Source organism: Belonocnema kinseyi, chromosome 2 (genome assembly GCF_010883055.1).
Source record: "Belonocnema kinseyi isolate 2016_QV_RU_SX_M_011 chromosome 2, B_treatae_v1, whole genome shotgun sequence".
NCBI classification, from domain to species: domain Eukaryota; kingdom Metazoa; phylum Arthropoda; class Insecta; order Hymenoptera; family Cynipidae; genus Belonocnema; species Belonocnema kinseyi.
In genome coordinates, this window is record NC_046658.1 from 55,234,705 (window position 1) to 55,256,141 (window position 21,437).

Below are 21,437 nucleotides of genomic sequence, written 5' to 3' on the forward strand. Positions count from 1 at the left end.
CGGGAATAATTGATTGGTCTGCTCTTGTCACGTGACGTTCTTTCGTTGCGTGCGCGGAAGAAAGAACGGGAAAAACATTTGGCGCTAGCATCGCTTGTTCTCCGATTTTATCAATCAGTAATAATTTACACAGAAAATTTAAGAAGCAGTGATGGCGGCGGATTCTTGCTGATAAAGTTAACTTGTTGACACTCTTGACCGTTTTCAAACAAAATATTACGCAACTGGTACTAGTCTCGTCTCTTCGAACAATTCTAATGAACGCGTTTCGGGAAAGTACACCGTCCACAAGTTTCCTAAACACAATTTTCATACAGGATTCGTGTGAGAAAGAAAATGTTGTGCTTGCGACTCGACACTTAAAATCACAGGAGCCAATTATGTCAGCTAATGTACTTTAAATGAGGTGCGGCTTTGTTATTATTTTTGTAAGTAGTCAGTACGTAAGCTTTTTTTGACAAAGGATTCTGTTTTCCAAAGGACGTGACAGCAACTGGTCGTCAAGCGAATTCGTGCGTGTGTGTGATGGGAACTCACTTCCCGAAGAAGAGTTCACGGGCGCTGGTTTTATTTTAAAAAGTGGTCATTCATTATTTTGAGGGAGAATGGCAATTCGTGTAACCCTCGAGTGTGGCCATACATCTGAATTACGTGCCCAAAGGACTCCCGAAGGTTATACACACGATTGGCAGGTTTTTGTCAGAGGGGTTGACAATGCTGAAGTGCATCAATATATTGAAAAAGGTACATTTTTATTCATTGCTTGTTTACTTGTCTTCATTTTTACACCAACTGTCCCTCCGGTTATTACCTTCATTGATTTATATGTTCTAAATGAACAAAAAAAAGGCTTTCAACACTTATTTAGGTCAGTCTTTTTCGAAATTTGCAAGTATTGATAAAGTAAATATTTAATAAATAGTTTTTTTCTTTTTTTAATTAACAAACGGTACTGATCTTTCAAATTTAATATATTAAGCTTTTAGATGAGAATATTGCACTGTTTTAAATAAACGTTGCAAATTTGTTATGCGTACGTAACGTAACAGTAACGTGGATACAACCGAAAAGAATTTGTTTACCGGTTTTTTCATAATGTCCAGTTCTTTTATACTTTTCTGTAAACGTAAAGTTATTTAGTGTATTTTAGAAATATCTCTTTTGATAATTATTTTTTGAAAGGTTCATAATATTGCTTGCGTATATCTTACATGTAACTAAAAAACAAAGTAACCAATGGTGACGTTGCAACAACAAACTGCTTAAGTTTTCTTGCTCACTCGTCTTATAATAATTTAAACAGTTACTTCTCTCAAAGCTTCATACAAAAAAAAAGATTAGTCATCCAAAGATTTTGTAAAACCATGGTGTTTGTGAACAAGCATTATTTATTGTCTTGTCTTTCTAGGTTAAGGGAATAGTGATTATTTGTCATTCGGGAAATTTTGACCTTGCAAATTGCGCACACATCTTTATCTTTTCGGCTAGAGGTAGATAAAATGGTGACCCATGAAAATAAAATCTTTGCACGCATGATAACATCGCATTAGAAAATTCACACTAAAAATGATGAAATATTCATATATTACAGCTTTAAATAATTCCTGGCAACAAATTACAAAGAAAAGTTTTTTTCTCCTGGCATAATAAACAATTTCTGACTCGAAAAGTTTAGGAAATTCCTTTTTTTTTGTCAATTGTCACTTTTCCCCTACATGCGATGAACCTCCTTAACTCAACTTTTTGTGGAAATTGATATTTTTATGGTAATTATATGCAAAAAGAACGTAAATCACTTAAAATTAAAGTGACGTAGCTATTGATGGGTAAGGCGATTTTTAAAAAGAATTAGTTGTCGTTACAGTTTCAAAATTTAAACATCATTACTTTTTTATTATATATATATATATATATATATCAAACGGGCATGAGACGTGGCCATAGGTGTTATTTGCCGCTGTATTCAGAGCTACCACAGAGTGACTTTATTTTTCTTTCTGCAATCAATGTTTAGTCAATTTTTAAATATAAATTGAGCATAGTACTTTTTTAAATAAAGAGATAACTTTAGTCCCTTTTTTCAATCAATTAAATCAGATAGTTCAAGGATTTCTGTATTTTATTAAGTTTTAAAAATTGGTTTTCATAATTTTAAAATCATATGTAACTCTTTAAGTTTCCCTTAAAATCGACTGAATTTAATGGATCTTTTTGGATTTTCAATTTTTTAAATTCACTTGTAAGTCCTAATTTAACCTCGAATTTTAATTAATTTTATCAAATTCTTATTCGCAGCCGATTCTTTGAGTTTATTGTCATTTTCTTGTGTTTAAAATTTTTTTTTCTATTCAATCAATTTCTATTTTGTATGAAATGCATCGAATTGTCTTGAAATCCCATGAATTCTTCTAGGTTCACTTAAATTTTGCTCAAATCATTGGAATTTTTGAGATTAATTTTTCTTCTGTCCGTTTGAATCCATTTATAATTCATCCTGAATTCCTATTAATTTAAACTGAATAATATTTAGATCTCTTGTATTTTTATATTTACTGGAATTCTAAATTCACTTAATTCACTGAAAATTTTTTAGTTTGTCTTAATTCATCCTGAATTCTTTTGAATACCCTCTAATTCTCTGGATTTTTTAACTCTAGCTCAGTTTTGTTGAAATGCACTTGAATTTATCTACATTCACTCAATTCTATACAGCTTAATGGATTTGAAACATTTTTGTTTGGTTTTTGTTAATTCATCCACTACTCTTTTAAACTCACCATAAATTGTAATGCATTTTATCAAATTTTCTTGAATTTACTTGAATTTATCTAAATTCACCCCAATTTTACTGAAATCAGTGGAAAATTCTGAATAAAAAAAGTCAATGCACTTGGATTATTTTAATTATTATTCACCTCGCATTTTTATGAATTTCATCGAAACCTGTTTATTTTATTGGTTTATATTTGAATTCCTTCAAATTCGCTTGGAAGTTTTATAAATCGTATCGAATTTTTTTGAATTCAAAAGATAATTAATCACTTTTGCTCACTTTTTGGGTTTAAATCTGTCACTTTTCACTTGTTTCAAGTAAATTAGGATTTGGTAGCCCTGTATATACTTTGCTTACTTTTAAAAGCCATCATTTTTCGAAAGCTTCGTCGTCCAATCTCCCTCTTCTCAAGTTCAGTGTAATTCCTATCATACGAAAGAATCTTTCGAAAACTAGCGGCCACAAATTGAATAGTGAAAATGAAAAAAATATATTCGAAAGCAATAAAATTGAACTAAAACAGTGTCGATTTTTATAGTGCCTAATACTAAAAAAATGATACTAGTTGCCAGTTTTGTACTTATTTACAAAAGTAACTTCGTTACTGCTATCGTTATCAAAAAGAAATGACAATAAAATTATTGTTTAATTGTTGGTAGCACAACTTATCCAATATACTTTAAATCTAACATAAAAGTGTGCAAATTCGTAAGTGGTCAATATTGGAAGCTTCTAATTTGAGAGCCTGAAAAAAGTGTTGGCTAATTGTGATGGCATATTCAAGTTTGAAGGCTTCCGTCTAATTTTGAAGGCCTTGTAATTAAACTTATTCAACTTCGACGGATTCCATTTTTGCAATATCAAACGTTTAAGGTTAACACTATCCCGCTTTAAATTTTTATATTTTTTTACACATTTAAGGACTTCAATTTGAATATTAAGATGGCCGGAATTTATTCTAAAAGTTTAGTGGTCACCTTGAAACTTTCACAAATTCATACACAGAAACAATGAATATTATTTTTAACTTTTGTGTGAGTTTATCAAATTATAGAATAATTTTAATCGACTCCTAAGTACAACTCATTTCCAGTAGTTGAAACAACACTAAAAGTAACATTGAAAATCGACGCATAACTGCGTTCTCCACTTCACAGACAGTAAATAAAAGGTATTTATGTTTGGAAGTTGCAGATGTAAATTTTTGTTGTCAAAAGTTGCATAGATACAAACTGTTGATTTAAATCTGATTGATGGGAAAGTCGTGTAGCCCCCGCCACATATGGTTTTGATACAAATTGTACTTCCTACTGTGATAGATCAAAAATCTTTTCTGTACGTACATTTTATACTGGTTTTTATTTAGATATATAGATGAACTTTTGGTTTATGTGATCTGTAATTTCTGTTGGTGAATTTCACGTATTTTCATAGTTATTACGACTTTTCTTGTGCAGTGGCCGGAGCTACCCGACACTATTTTTTAATAGCCTATTTTAGGCCTTACTTAAATCGCTTGGTTTTATTCTTCAACGTGTTTATTTTGTATGTATCTATCTGTAGGTTGGTGAAATAAGCACTTTATTATACTTAGACTTTTATATTCATATTTTGATCACTTTCAGCCAAGTTATTGACAATAAAGTTTGTGTCTGGTACGACCCGACTCTCTCCTAATAATTTTGTGTATGAAAGTAAGTGATATTCAATAGAAAGATAATAGTTCAAGTTTTCGCTAATTTGGAAGAAGAGTAATGGTTTATCTTTTAAATTATTTGAATTGATGATTGAAAATTACTTGGGGGGGGGGGTAAAGGTAAAATGTGTACTGAATGTGGGTCAAAATGTGAATTATTTTCACCCCCTGGATTGAGAGATAAATATAGGGTCTCTGCTCTTCCTCCTTCCTGTCGCTCCAGTTATCTATGGCTTCTGATTCTAAAAAACAAAATCTTATTTCTAGCCATAGAAAGAAACATTCGGATTTTTAGAAATTGCCTTATAAATATACACTTTGAAAACATTATTAGTTGAATATATAATATTTTGTAAAGAAGTTTTATTTTTACAACTCACTCCCTAATCTTGTTTCATTTGTTAAAAAGATAATTGTGTTATTTTGTTTTTAATTTTAAAAAGCTTAAACCCTTGTCCTGGGGCCTTATTTAGCTCCAAAATAATTTTAAAATTTATTAACATTAATTTCCGTAAAAATATTAATTTTTACATGAAATCCAAAACATTGTACCAGATGTCGAGGGTAAAAAACCTTAATTAAACAAAAAATACTACCTTTATAAATGAAAAACTAGGTTTTAAATATCATATTGGACTTGTTGTTAAACTTATATGTGAATCTGTTTATCTTTCAGTGTCTAAATGAATAAAAAATATATGAAAAATGAAAAAAAATTGTGTTGTCTAAAAAGCATAATGTGATTCAATGATTTCACGTTTAAATGGAGAATTTTTTGTCTAGTTAAAATGAATTTTTTTGTTCACAATATCTGGTATCATGTTTTTGATTTCCTGCCAAACACTTATTATTTTTAAGGATATTAATGTTGATTAAAATTTTTATTAGTTTTGAAGTGTTTTAAAGCCCCATGACCTTAAATTAAACGTTGTTAAAAATAAAATAAAACACACAATAATCTTGGCCCCAAATGGAACAAAATTAGGAGGCGAGTGATGAAAAACATTTTTTGTTTGTTCATCCATATGGATTTTGGCAATTTTTACTTTAAATCCAGATTCAGTGACTCCCTTATGGGAGTATTGTGCATTTTTTAAAAATATAGAGTCCTTCACTTTGGTCAGCCATTTCCAATTTGCCGGTCACATATATTTATAAAAAATCATACAAATATTTTTCACGCAATTATATTCTTATGATAAAAAAGTTCGTTGTAATCTTATAAGACTTGGCGGAAACTGTACCGCAGTCAGATTTAAATCGAGTGTTTATCACTTTCACATTTCACGCATTATATTATGATTGGTATTTAATTTGTGCAATAAGAGTGCAAATCACTGATGGCTTTCTTGCTTTCATTTTTAATGTGTTGTAAAAAGAAAATTGCAGCTCAAAAGTATTTTATTTGCACATTTCTGTCAGTTATTTGTCACCTTTACTTGGATGTGAATTCGAGAACTTCATTCTCACTTGAAATTTTATATTTTGATTTTAAAATTATTTATCAAATCTAGAGTCATTATTATTTATGGTGAATGTAAGATTTCTACTCTGATTATTTTTATAATAAAAATGATGATATTCATCTGCAATCTGATTTTACATTGAACACTACACAAACTTTAGTGATTTATTCACCAGGGATCACAGTCAGCCTTTTAATGCCTTTTTTCTGTGAATTGAATTTATTTTTTCGAACAAAAAGTATACTTCACTACCTCCAAAGCTTCAAAACTGCAAAAATATCGAGTTTAATTCGTTGCAGCTTTATCCGATTTTTTGACGTATGCATTTTTTTAGACGTCCTTTAATTGCCAGTAAGAATCAAATGTAATTTTCATTAATATTCAAAAAACGTGTCCTATTTTCCCTAAAATCGAACCGCGGAACAGCTGTGATCCCTGATCCACCTAGAAATTAGATTGAAATTTTACAGCATTCAGCAATTGTTATGGTGTTACGATTTTCAATATTTTTCAAAGAACATCTGCAGTTTTTTGACTTTCTCGTTGATAAAACACGTCATCAGCTAAACGCATGAATGTTTTTCTCAAAGTATGTGTGTTAAACATTCTTCCGTATAAAATTCAATCACGCTATCTGATGTTTGCCATTTGGTTCAGTGTCGTGTGAACAGTTGAGCACACATTAAATTTTGTACGGCAATATAGTTTGACGTCACCATGAATAAGAAAAATGAAGGAAAAGAGTCAATGACAGACCTTGGTAAGCACATCCGTAAGAAAGCACTATCGTCTATGTAAACTGTAAATAAATAAAAAGGTTATCAAATACTTTAAAATCATGATAAAACCTCTCTTATTTGAAACTGCCAATGCAGAATCTAGTTTCGATTGAAATATTTTTAAATAGACGCAAACAAAATAAATAACTGATGACTTATTTTATGAACGACGCAATGCTTTAAGTAAACTTTTATTGATTGCTCTTCTATATTTACAGTTGTCTTTCACCTCCACGAGACATTTCCTAAGCCAAAAAGGGTCTTGAAAGAGCCTCCGTACGTAGTGAAAGAATCTGGATATGCCGGATTCGAAATTCCGATCTACGTTTACCTAAAGAACAAAGATGAACCGAAAAAGTTTCACTTTTCGTACGATCTGCAACTGCAACCCAGTGGTCCAGCGATAAATAAAGTCGCGACGCATAGCGAAACATTTCCTAACCCTAATGAAGATTTTAGAAAAAGACTTCTCAAAGGTGGAGCTGTAAGTTTCTTCCAATGTATTATAATCTGTAGGGCGATCAGTGGACTTGAAAACGGGAAATTCAGGCCTGCTAAAAACCTGGAAAAGTTATGGAAATTTGAAAATGTTCTGCAAAATCTGGAAGTCATGAAATTTTTAAAAAGTAACTAGAATTTTCTTAGACGCGTCTAATGTCAAGTCTTTATAATTACTTTATGGTGAATTTTAAATTTTCGAATTTATACACATTGATTTTTTACTAATGAAAATAATTATTTTAATTCCAGATTTTTCTTTACATTTTATAATAATATTAACGAGAACAAGAAATTCTTGGAAAATTAGTATGTGGTGAGCAAATATGTTGAAATTGAATAGAATTGACTGGATTGTGAAGAGAGTGGGCCTTACATTTTTTTTTAAAGTAAACCGACTGATTTGCTAAAATAACATGTCTGCCATCTCACAAATCGAAAATTAAAGAATTTTCGATGATTTCGGGAATTAAAAATATTTTATAACGTTTTAAGGAAATTAAAGTTTTTGAAGATATTCTGAGGGATTTACGATAATTTCATAGAAAACTAAGGGATTTTCAGAGATTTTACCTGATTTCAGAAGATTAAAAAATTTCCAACATTTTTAGAGATATTATTCAAGGTCAGTCACGGGATTTCAAATTATTTACAAGAATTTGGAGGGATTTTAGCAGATCTACGCGATTTTATAGGATCACCAAAGACTTGAAAGATTTTCAAAATTTAAAGGAATTTCAAAGGATTTGAAACATTTGAGGTATTTTACAAAATTCCGAAAGGTTTCAAAAATTTCAAAGGATTTTAAATGTGTATCAATGTTTTCCTAGGTTTCAAGGGATTTATACGAATTTTATGGGGTCTCAGAGGATTTCAAAAATGTAAAAATTTTGAAATAAATTAAAAAAGATATATATTATAAGATTTCATACGGAATTAAAAAAGATTTCTAGATGTTTTACAAGATTTCAGGGATTGTAAAAATTCCAAAGGATTTAAAAGAGTTTAGTGTATTGTAAAAGAATCAAAGATTTAAATAACTTTTCTTAGTATTTAAAATATTTTAAGGAATTGTACAGTATTCAAATTATTCATAGAATTTTAAGGAATTTCAGAGGATTTCATAGATTTTATCATGTTGCAAATAATTTGGAAAAATATTATACACATTTCAAGGTTTTTTACGAGATTATACTCGATTTGTGTGGGATTATAGTAATTTGATCAATTTCGAGGGATTTCTACTGTTTACAAAAGTTCGGGGTCTTTTAAAAGATTTCAAAAATTTTAAGAGTTTCAAAGAATGTCGTAGGATTTTATAAAATTTCGAAGGATTTAAAAAATGTATCCGTGATATTCATGATATTTAAAAGATATCGCCAGATTTAAGGAATTCATGGAATTTAAAAATAAATGATAAGATTTTAAGCAATTTTCTTGAGGTTTTAAAGAATTCCCAAGATTTTAAGGGATTTAAAAATATTGGCAACATTTTCAGTATTTTCAGAGAATCAAGACAGATTCCAGGGCTATTTTAAAGATTTAAATGGATTTCATGCGATTTCATGGGAAATTTTTATTGTATTTATAGATTGATTCCATTTCAAATCAATCAAAGTGGTCCAGGTTATGGTGTCAGTGTTAGAATCATTTGACCTTTAAATATATATTATTTTACAATTAAAATAAAGGGATACGTATTTTATGGTTTACCCGAAAAAATTTTATCTTAAGAATTGCGAGGTATTGAAATTAACCTTCTAATTGTCGAAATCTGCCGAGAAAATATAAATTTTTTAGAAAGTGACAAAATGGCGGTTATTTTTCTGAAAATATTAAAACAGATTTGATCAAAAAGTTCACCTTTTAAATTGTTTATTTTTCATTAAATAGTGCTAACAATATGCACTAAATTTATCATAAATGCTTTTTTAGGTAAATGATCCTTTCAGCAACAAAATGTTTTTTGTCAAAATGTCAAAAATTGTGTGTGAATTGCTATAACAAACAGTAATTGTAGAGAGTGCAAAGTTTTTCAGAATTAAAATATCTACAAAAAAGTCATTTACACTTTGTAAACCGTTGCATTTCATCGACTGAAATATTTACGAATATTCTCGAAACAATCATAATTGTCAATTTGTTCATCATCACTGAGTAAATTTGATCAAAAATTAGATTTTTGTACGATTTAGAGGTCCTCTACACAAGTTTAATCTTTTTAATTCAATTTTTAAATAATTTTTACGCTCAAAATGTCTTATAAGTGTGTGTAATATTTTCATGTATTGCTAAGACTATTTGAAAAAAAGTTTCACTCATTTTAATTAAAATTCAGACTTTTTTCCTTTTTGATAAATATATATTTTTAAGCAAATTAAATTTATTTCTTATTTGTTTATTTGAAATTAATAAAACTTATTACTTGGGACACTTACACCATTATTTTTATTAAAGAAGGCAATTATTCCAAAAATAACTGAATTATTATCATTGTAAACATGTGCAATATATTTAAATTTATAATTATTTAAATAAAAATTGCTCATTCAACCAAGAAATTTCGATAAATTTTAAACATTCTCTAGCTAAAAATAGTTGACACTTGTTTTTTTTTTTTACTTAAATAGAATTATAAATTATAATTATTATATTTATAAATATATATATATAAATTTTATAATTATAATTATAAAATTATACTTAAATACTGAGAGGACTGTATTGTATGTTCAGGGTGGCCGCTGGACCGGGAAATGAACGGGAATTTTATGAAACCGGAAAATGCCAATGAATTAATTTTTTGACTGTAAATTTTACAAATGTTTGGGGAAAACGCTGTCGAACTTTGATTGCAACCGTTTTTTTTAATAATTAGTGGAATTGTTATCTGTTTCAATTATATCATTTAGTTTAAAATGCATAGTTCGACAATGTTTTACTTTCAAAATTTTTCATTAAAAATTAAAATTTTTAAGTCTACATTTTAACTAAAAGAATTTTAAAATGTAGTGAATTATAATGGTTTTTACAAGGCGATTCAGTTCACAATTTCAGAATTTCTAGATATTAGCGTTTAAAATTAAACTGTTTCGAAAAGAAAGTCTCATTATTTAAACAAATGCATATATTCAAAACTAAACAAAAAACTAAATTTTGAACGTTACATTTTCAATTGTTCTATTTAAAAAAAAACTTAATTTGTGAGCCATATTATTGAGTTTTTATGTATAAATAACAATGGAACACCTATTAATAATTGCAGAAATTCAAGTAAGTTCAAGTTTTTTGGAAGTTTTGAAAAAATTGAAAATAACTTAAAAATTTGAAATTATTTCAAATAATTTAAACGAAGTGTCTATGAGTACAACAAAATCCGGCTATTCGTACCGATGTTTTGGTGCAGATAGCCTACGGCTTAATTTAAAATGAGATACAGATTTTTGTAGTTTTCTAACGAAAAGTTCATAGGTTTTTTAAGAATTGTAAAAGCCTTTAAAAGAGTAGAAAAAAAGAACATTTCCTTAAGAATTCCTATGCAAATTAAAAATGCTTTTTTATTTTGAAAAATTAATTTCCAGAAAATATTTAAATATATTTAGAAAGATTTACAAAATTGTCAAAAATTAATATGGAAAATTTTAAGGTAATTTTTTTATTTGGCAGGATTTCAAACAAAAATATAGGAAAAATTCGGATTATTTGAAAAGAGTTTTAGAAGAAACCCACACCCGGGGGATTTTTCAAGATTTTGAATAATTTTAAGGATTTTTAAACTAGAAAAAAAAATAATGTAATTTTTAATTTAAAAAGTGTTCAGGTTATAAAAATTTCAACTTTTCTATTTTTAATATTTCTAGTCTAAATTGCTTAAAACGATATAATTTTGACCATTTTTAAATTCAATGTTTGATACTTAACTGAATATGAATTTTTAGATTATACAATTTATAAAAGCTTAACAAATTATGTTGTGCAGTGTAACTGCATTTAATTAAAAATTGTTTAGCTGAATTGAAAAATTTTAAAAGTTTAAAATTCGAGAGTTTCACTTGGCGTGCTTTAATTCGCAGTTTAGTTTTTTAGTGCTTCAAGTCGAAAATTTTTTAGTTTTAGAGTTTGAAATTTTTAATTTCGTTGGCCGTGAAAAATGTTTGCGAATCGGAAAATGGCCGGGATTTTTTTTTATTATTAAAATGGCCACATTGTATGTTACACGTTGATAAAAATAAAGCAAAGTATCCCATGGAAATGACAAAAAATTGAAATGGACAATAATTTATTGAAAAATAAGTGGTCTTAAAGATAGTGTACCACAAAAAATATGTTTAACGGATCTTTTTAAAAAATGATGAAAAGCGACAGTGTAAACAAAGAAATCTATTACCGAGCCATTATTAACAAAGCAAATATTTAATTCGATGGAATGCAGCCTTTTAACAAGTGTTATTAATAATATATTATAATTACAAAAAATATATCCAAATATATGTAAAAAGTGGAAAAATACCGCATTTCAACAAAAAAATCTTTCAACGTTCGACAGATTTTGGCAATTGAAAGGTTAATTTTAATAGCTCGTAATTTCGAAGACTGGAATACGTGTTTCTTTATCTTCATTATGGAGTGATTAATTTGACCATTTATTCTGACACCCTAATCTGGATTCGGTATATAGGGAGTGTTCATATGCTACTTTTTGATGAGATTTATTTCTAAATCTTTTTAAGCATTATTGATAGAAGGGACAATTTAAATGGTAAATAATTTTTTAATAATGGGAAATAGTTCTGTTTCTAATATTTCACCACCACGCTATAATTGGTACACTTCCTTACATTTTGAAAGGGATAAGAAAAAATAAATTATCGGCAAAAACTTCTTTGAAGAATTGAAAATAAATTATAAGCTTTTTAATAATTATAAAAGATTCAAGGGGATTTCATTATTTCAAGATTTATGGGAAAATTTTGAATGGTTTAGTTCTTATTTTAAAAGAATAATTTTAAGTTTTAAAACTTTCCAAATGTGTGGAAAAAGAATATGGAAGATTTCTAGGTGAACTGACAAAACATTTTTAATTCTTTCCTAAATTTGTTTAAAAGAGTGTAAAAGATTTTAAAGCAAAATTTGGCCATATTAAGTGATTTTACACCAAGTTTGAGTAAGTTTGAGAGATATTCAGAAGTTTTGAAAGTATTAGAAAATAATAAGAATTTGTAAGGTTTCACGAAAATGAAAAAAAATTAGGTTCCTAGGCAAAATTCTTTTTTTTTTTTTGAAAAACTTATTTTAAGAGATTATTTAAAATGATATCAAAACATTTAAAACGATTTCTAAAATTCTCAAGGAAAAATCAGAATGATTTTTAAGGCAATCTTTGTAATTCTGCAAAATTAAACAAAATATGAGGAAAATTTTGAATTAGATTTTAAAGATTAGAATAGATTTAAAGATTAAAAAAAGAATTTTCTTAAGATTCGTGTGAAAATTTGGAATGATTTTTTCTTCTGAAAAATTAACTTTAAGAGAAAATTAAAAAAGGTTATTAGACAATTCAAATGATTTCGAAAAAGTGTGTAGAAGATTTGAAAGAAAACAAATTTCAAATTGTTAAGATTAAAAAATCAAAACAAAAATCGAGTAAATTGAAGAAATATTTAGAAGAATTGAAGAGTTTTAAAAATCATTTTAAACTTAAAAATCTTTCTAGAAACTTAGATTTTTAAAGAGAGTTAAAAAACCGTTAAAAGCTTTAAATGAAGTTCGAAAGCTTTCAAGCGAATCAACAAATTTTCGTAAAATTCATGGGAAAATTTATAAGATTACAAGTTAATTTTTTTTACATTTTGAGTTTTCAATTGAAAATGTTTTTAGAAATTTAAAACATTTTAAATAGATTAGAAATATTTAAAAACTTGGAAATATTTCCGAAAATTTATCAAATATTTCTCGATTTATTCCAAACTTCTATAAGATCTAAACATCTTTTAAAATGTCTCTAATTTTTTCTAATATTTTGTAAAATCCTATAAAATAAAAAATCCTATATTGTTTTTTGACACTTTCGAAATATTTAAAAATCGTTCTTAATTTTTTCAAGAATCTTATAAAAATTATATTTAAATAAATTTTTCCATGAAACTGATAATAGTTATTTTTTTATTCTCAAAATGTAGAATGTAATTGCAGTTTGAAATTTTAAGTGTTCAACAACTTTTAATAAATAAATAGTTATTTAAAATTTTTAGATTGTATTATTATTAATATCATTTTGTATACTTTATGGTATTGAAAAAAAGTTTTAAATTGCTGCATTTCCATTAGTATTTACATGAAGTAACTTCAGCATGTGTATGAAAAGAAAAAATATTGAAAAGGCATTGAGTGTTACATCCAAAATACCTTTTTTTTATTTAGAAAACGTTTTTTTTTAATTGCAATACAAAAAAGTTATGAAACAGGGGGGGGGGGGGGGGGGGGGGGGGGGGGGGGGGTACGGTCTGTTGCATGGGAGAGGGGTGGTATAAAATAATTAATGCTATTAGTGACACTATTTTTAATTTCTCAAGTGAGTATGATGCCTGTATGTGAAAAATCGGAAATCTTTATTAAATTAAATTAATTATTTCAGATCATGGTATCGAATACAGAGGGTACACCAGAAAAGAGTAAAGTCGCCCCACCAATGGTAGGTAAGCCTAAGCTAAGTGGAACGGAGGGGAAGAAGCACAGGATGACGGAGCCGAAAGCATCAAATGCTTTCGCTGATTTATTTGGACCTCCGATTAAGACTGCAGGGACGAAAGTCTCCCCTGACACGAAGAAGCCTTTGTCCTCCTCGGTGTCTGAAAAAAATAGTAGTACGAAGCTCTCTTCCTCGGAGAAAGTCGAAAAGTCAGAGAAGAGTTCGAAAGCGAAGCACAGTCCTCATAAAGATGGGAAGAAGGAAAAGAATTCTGAGGAGAGAAAGGAGAAGAAAGACAGAGACTCGTCCAAGGAGAAGGAGAAAATCAAGGACAAGTCAAAAAGATCTCAGAGTCCAATGAGCAAAAGTAGCCATACGAGTCCGGGAACCAAGAGGCCTTCCTCACCCCCTCCAATAAAAAAGCCACCGACTCCTCCACCTTCAGTCCCAAAAAGAGCACCTTCTCCGAAACCAAAAGAGAAAGAGTCCAAGAAAGTAACCCAGGAGAAAGAAAAGGAGAAAGAGAAGGAAAAGCTGAAGGAGAGCTCAAAAAGTACTTCCGAGGAATCTAGAAGCGAGAAAAAGAAGGACAAAAAGAAGCACAAAGAGGACAAAGACAAAGAAAAGAAGGACAAGCATAAGGACAAGGAGCGCGACAAGAGCAAGGAATCGAAAGAGTCCAAGAGTGTGGAGAAGAAAGTCGAGAAGATTGAGAAACCGGAGAAGGAGAAGGAAAAACCTTCAGAGTTCAAACCTCCGAAGGAAGGGCGAAAGTCTCCAAAGCCTCAGAAGGAACCCGAGAAAGTAAAGGAGGAGAAACCAGCAAAGCCAGAGAAGGTAGAGAAAAATGAAAAACCAGAGAAAACTAAAGAGTCGAAGGATAAAGACAAGCAAAAGCACAAGCACAAAAAGAGGGAGAAAAAGGATAAAAGGGACGGGAGCAAGGAGAGAGAAAAAAAAGAGAAACGCGAGAAGAACAAAAGTTCCAGTGATAAGCAGAATGTAGTTGCTCCTCCTCTTCCTCCTCCTCCTCCTCCTCCAGTGGCTACAACTCCTCTTTCTACTCTGTTGGCAGAAATGCCCGACCGGGATAGCAGCGATTCTGCCCCTTCGTTGGACGAAGAGCCCTTCGTGGAGCCAAAACCCGTCCCAATTGTCAAAAAAGATCCTCCGCCAGTATTAGCACCAACCGTTTCCAACGAGTCGAAACCAAACATGTCACCTCCTCCACCCAGTGATAAAAAAAGCAGGAGTGATCGAAGCAAGCGAGAAAAATCCAAGGGAAATCGAGAGGATAAGGAAGTGAAGAAGAGGAAAAGGAGGAGCGACAGCAAAGGAGATGATGAGCGTGCTATCAAGAAGGACAGAGATCGATCCTCGTCTCCACTTCTTGAGCCAGTTTCCTCCAGCCAGTCGCCAATTGCTGTCGATATGGAATCGGTGCATCATCCAAAGGTGAAAGATGAGGGAACCTCAAACAAACCGACGACCGGAAAGGGAAGCGAGGCCGAGGCAGAGCAGGTCGCTCCTGATTCGACAAATAGTACTTTGGCCGAGCCCGAAGTTGGAGATGCGCCTTCGTTTTCGGAGGAATACGTTTCTCAGTTAAAAGATCTACAGCACAAAATCATGACGTTACAGGACAACCAGGAGTTGCAGAGAGTCGTCCAGGTTATCGCGGAGACGGGTCAGTACGAAATCACGAAGAAAACTTTCGATTTTGACCTTTGCACTTTGGATCGAAGGACGGTGCAGCGCCTGCAACAATTTTTCGCCTCGTGACCACCCATTGCACATTAAGTGTGTGTATGTGTGCGTAGGTGTGCATGTGTGATCTACGATGTTCTGTATAAAAAGTATAATATATACATATGTATATGTATATGTATGCTAACATTTTGGATTTGAAAATGTTAAGGAAGTATACGTCAGAGCGAATCTTCCATGTCTGCTTCTCGATTATTTTGCTCGGGACACGTGAATATGCCCCAAAATCACTTAAAATAACTTTGATATTTGATTAGGTATTTCAGGTTGGATGGCTGTATGCAAGATTACTGCACGTCGCAGATTCGACAATCAATCCCAATCGGGTTTTAAATCCGACAACTGCGATTAACGTTATTTCAGACTTAACTAGCTTCAACTTTTTTAAATTAAATTCATTTTCAAAAAATCTAATGTTCCAAACTTGATCGAATGATTTTTTATTTTCATTTGAAAGTCGATCGGACTAAGTGCACACCTTTAAATAGCTTTTGAAAAATAAAAATAATATTTAAATACACTTACGCTAGAAAAATATTTGTTTGAGGGCTTGGCCCCCGACTTGCAGGCATCTTGCAAACTTACGTCACAACTTTAAATTCCTAACGGAAATATATGTCTCCAAATTATTTTTCTCTAAATTGCCATTCTTATTTGGCCTGCAATGCTCGCACCCAAAGGTGCGAACACCAAGCATGTTTTTGTTGATTTTGTATCCAAGGTGTTTTATAACCATTTTCCGATAAAAAACAAAATATTTGCCCTCACTGTTTTTTAAGAGAAAAAAAATCCATTTTTAATTTTAAAACATTAGAATTTTCTAGTTATTCTCGAAAACGAAGCGAGGCATGGCAAAAATCGAGAGAGGAAAGCCTTTTCTTGGAAAAAATTCTACCAAATACCCCATGAATATTATTTAATCATACTTCGTTTTTTTTTAAGTTGATTTTTGATATTAAGAGGTAAAAATAGTGTTTTAACATTTTTATACGAGATGAAAGAATACAATAGATAGTTTGAGCGAAATGTATAATTATTTATGGTTTTATAACAATCTTTTAATCGTATCATTAACTGATCAGATAAAAGGCTTATGATTTGTACTTATTCTAATTTTTTTATTGTATAAAAATATGAAAAACCTTATTTTTACCTCTTAAATGCTCTTTTGGCATTTTTCATATCTCTCTTCGTTTTTTGGAAAAAACTAAAAATTCAGATTTTTTAAATTCCATCTAAGCTGTTTTTTTATTTCACCGAATTGGTATTTACTATAAATCCCATTAAAACAAATTGTGTTTATTTGAATTAGAATTTGTCGGAATTTTTCTTTGACATAATTCTCATGTAAGTAATCTAATTTCTATTTTTACGGTCGCATAACCACTAGCCATTTCTTTTGTAAATCTAACTTATATTTTTCTGAATTGTCCTTGACTATAATTTTTATTTGTCGCGAATATAAAATAGTAATTAGAAGAAATATGTATAAATTAAAATATATACAGATGTAAGTTATGGCAAACGACAATTCTTGGGAATAAAAAATGTGGCAAATGGCAACTGAGAAAATAGAAATTTGGATAAATAATCACCAGGTCAAATATAATTTATAGTAAATGCAAATTTGAGAAAATATAAATTGGGTTAAATGTGAAGTGTGGCAAAATTATAACAAATGTTGGCAATTGGATTTTGGAGTATAGTCACACACCTCATTTTGATCTTATGTTATTATTATATTAAATTTCGATCGTATGTATGCGTAGATATTATCTGGCCTGCTTGTCAATTTTGAAGTTTTAAAGTTGCGTGTAGTATACCGTTTTTTTATGATTTGCACGATGATATTACGTGTAATTTATTACAAAAAATGTAATGTACGAGTGGAGTACTTTTAGAATTTTTTTTGCAGTTCATATTTTATGCTGTGAATTGGAATGTTTTTACAAGTTCTATATTGTTTCAATTTTCGAATTGAATTGTGGTATTCGGGTAGATAATTTGGAACTAACATGTGTCGAGAGGTTTGAATTATTATTCTCAGTGCTAGTGACTTTTTGTCTATCTTAGAGGATTGAGTTAAAGTACAAAATTTATATTTGTGTTTTCTTTTGTTGGATACTTTGATTCGACTTTCTATGACAAGCGCGATTTTTGTCATTCGCATCTGCCTACATTGCTTTATAGAGAACTTTAAATTATTATACGATTACATTAGGTAGACATATATTTATTTAATATATTCCGTATCACATTCAATGTGATGCATCTTCACCGGAAATTTTCTCTTGTTTTCCTATCAATTATGATTTAGAAATTCAGGAACGCATGTGAATTATTTCGGAAGAAATAAAAATGATAAGACTTTAAAACGATCAGTTTTCAAACCACATGAGCCTAAGTCGAAACGTATATTACATTTTCTGTAAAGCTGCAATGTAAATGCTTAAATCCGAAGAATTTCATGTCACGCGAATGTGACCTAATGAGACGTAATATTACAATTCTTAAATCCCTGGTTGAGAAGCTCAACTAATATTTGTTTTACAATATTGTCAAACAATTAAAAAGGGATTTAGGTCTCCAAAGATGTATGTGGTGTCATGCACTATGGCAGAACTGCTTTCTAAATATCAAGCATATTCTTGAAACTGTTTACCGTACTCGATATGTAATTTTCTTATCTTATTTTGTTAACAATATTTTTTAAAGTGATATAATATTAACAAACTTTTGCATTATAGAATTGACCAGGATCAAAGATCAAGAGTACAATCGAGTTTTGACCTTTTTATAAACATGGAGCATAATTCTATCATTTTACAGTCTTCTCAGATAGCGCCGAACAAGTTATATATAAAAATAAATAGATAGTTTTAGATAGATAAATATTTTGAGTGAACGACTTCTCAACTATCTATACTTTAACGTTGATGCAAGGGTTTCTGGAAAGGAATAAAAATTCTATTTCTGATACTTTTGATTTTTCTTCTGTAAGTTAGTTAGCTGTAAAATCTTCATTTCTAAAATGAATCGGCTGAAAGAAAAATGGAGTGAATAGCGTTTTACCCTCACAGCAAGAGGATATATCGGGATATCCCATTTGATCCTCTTTATCTACCAGGATATCCGGAATGTCTATGGGACGTTTCTGGAATATTAAAATGTCCCAAGTAGGACTTACATTTTTTTCTATATCCTACGTGGGACATTTTACATCCCAGAAACGTGCTGGATATTTGATGGGTTCCTTGGGAGCTAAATAGGATCGAATGGAATATGTCGATGGATCCTGTTGCTGTAAGGGTATGAACTATTTTTAAATTTAAATTGAAATTTTTCTAACAGCAACAGTGTATATCGTAACTCATCACCTCATTCATCACTATATTCGTTAAAATAATGATACGTAGAAATTAAATATCACAGAGTACATGTACATGTCATCATAAAATTCTCTTGATTTCAACTTCCCTGTGAAATTCGACTCTTTGTTTTATTTTTAAGGAAGTTGATTTTCAAGATTTTGTAATATTTCTGCAAATGCTTATTTAGATGAGAATTTTCTGGAGACTGTTTACAGTTAATTGTTTTGCAATAGCATTTATATACGTTACACAAAATCACATGGGTATACGTAATGTTAAATGTAAGTGGGAAATAGCTTTTTTATTGTGATAAATTAAAAATTAAATTTCCAGAGACAACTCCCTAATTTTGAGAAATCTATTAGGAAAAACTGGGGTCGAGTTTTTAAAATCCATATTGCACCTAATAAATATTTCTGAACATATCAATGCTAATATTGAAATATAAATGGAAATTTAAGCCAATTTTTAAACATTTCGGTATTTAAAAAATATTGAACATTTTATGTAATGAAACTAGAGATTTATTTTTTTAACTGAACCCAGTTTTTATGGTTGAGATTTCTCAATGTTGTAAATGTGATGTTTATATATCATGCGATTAAGTTCCATGTACGGTGAATCACTATTGATATTTATTTCTATTTGTGTCTACGTTTTCTGCATAGTAATTTATGCATAAGATATAAAAAAACTGTAAAATGCCTGACACAGCGTATTAAATTAGAGTACATTTTTACAATCTGTTAAATATGGTACAATTTTAGATCCGGCGGTTTTACAGAAAGGTCTATTTCATAAAAAGCAAAATCTTGATATAGTGTAATCAAATATTTTGAAAACTCAATTTGTACGAAACATTTGGAATACTCTGCGATTTTCGTCAATGGTCTTACCGCTTCTATTAAATATTCAATACTTAATACGGAATTGTGAATCATGGAAAAAAATGTCATCAGTCGTAATTTTGTAAGAAATTGATAAAACTTATGGCTCTATAATAAAAGTGAAAATGTAGTTAAATTTAAAAGATTGTATTTATTATTTATTAATTACTCATAATCACGTTTCAGTATGACCATGAAAAAGCTGGGAATTTATCAGATACAAGAATTTTTTTAAAGAAAAATAAACTGTCTATAGTCACGTTTTTAAATAAAAATATCATTTTGATGAAATTTCAAAGGATTTTGAAGATTTTAAGGTATTTTGGAAAATTTCAAAGTATTTTCAAGAACTCTAAAAAGTTTCAAGGCATTCTAAAGATTGTAAAGGATTTGAAGTATTTCAGGGTGTTTTCGAAAATTCCAAGGAATTTTTAATTAGTTTCCATGATGGGATGAGATTTCAGAGGATTTGATATATTTTAGAGTATTATAAAATATCCCAAGGAACTTATTATTTACTCTAATAATTTTATGGGATTTTAAAGGAATTGAAATATTTTAAGGTATTTTGAAAGATTCCAAGGGGTTTAAAAGTTCTATATATTTCAATCAATTTTCCAAGATTTCAGGAAATGTTAGATTTCATGGAAGTAGATATTCCAATTCTACTGAAATCAGTGGAATTTTTTGGATTTTTAAAATCCTCTACAATTCATTTGCATTCTTTTGAATTTAACTTCAAATTTTTTGAATACAAAAAATCAAATTCTTTTTAATTCTTTTAAATATATACACAGGTCACTTTTTTAAGTAAATTAGCAGGGTGGCCACTTGGCTGGGAAATAGGGCAAGACCAGGAAAAAATCGGGAATTTAATTAAAAACCCGGCAATTCATTTCCGATTGCAGAAAAATGCAAGTTTTCATTATTTTAATAATTTTGTTAAATTTAGAAAAGTGGTTTCTATTTATCTACAGTCGCAGATTTTTCAGATTATCTCAGTTTACTATTATTAAATAATAATTTATTATTGAACATACAGAAACAATCATTTTCTCAATTTGGTTCAAAAGAAATGATTTATCACGTTTTATTCACTTACTCCTCATATATCCTGACTTGGAACAGGGCATTTTAGATCATATAGTTATCATTTAAATTTTAGGACAGGGAGTTTCCGTAAAGAAATAACTTCAGTTGTTGGAACAGGGAATTTTTAATGTGGAACGGGAATTTTTAAAAAGAATTTTCGTTCGGATTTAGAAGAAAGGAATTTAAAAGAATCCCTGTTCCAAGTCAGAATTTTGAAGTGCCCTCTTCCAAATTTTAGATAAAGAAAGTACTTTAAGTAATTTTTAGGGTAGAAGTAGTATTTTTGAAGAAAAACAAATATGTCTGAATTAGCTATAATATAAATCTTCGTTACATTTCTCGTTGCGAATTCATCTTTCTTTGGTTAAAAATTCAACTACTTGTTTGAAAGTTAACTATTTTGTTAAAAATTCATTCTTT

At 29.7% G+C, this 21,437-nt stretch overlaps 1 protein-coding gene across 1 annotated transcript; it reads left to right on the forward strand.

Moving 5' to 3' along the window:
• Positions 1-101: 101 nt before the first annotated feature.
• LOC117166916 (protein ENL) lies at positions 102-20,051 on the forward strand. Its single transcript, XM_033351367.1, has 4 exons — positions 102-406; positions 481-744; positions 6,933-7,198; positions 13,847-20,051. Exons 2-4 carry the CDS (start codon positions 606-608, stop codon positions 15,680-15,682), a joined length of 2,241 nt encoding a protein of 746 aa, XP_033207258.1. The 5' UTR covers positions 102-406; positions 481-605; the 3' UTR covers positions 15,683-20,051.
• The last annotated feature ends 1,386 nt before the right edge of the window (positions 20,052-21,437 follow it).

Bases quoted from the DNA above. Each gene is read 5' to 3' on its own strand.
- LOC117166916 (XM_033351367.1), top strand. From the start codon at position 606: ATGGCAATTCGTGTAACCCTCGAGTGTGGCCATACATCTGAATTACGT. The intron at 745-6,932 runs GTACATTTTTAT...CTATATTTACAG, and splicing joins GCATCAATATATTGAAAAAG to TTGTCTTTCACCTCCACGAG. The intron at 7,199-13,846 runs GTAAGTTTCTTC...TAATTATTTCAG, and splicing joins GACTTCTCAAAGGTGGAGCT to ATCATGGTATCGAATACAGA.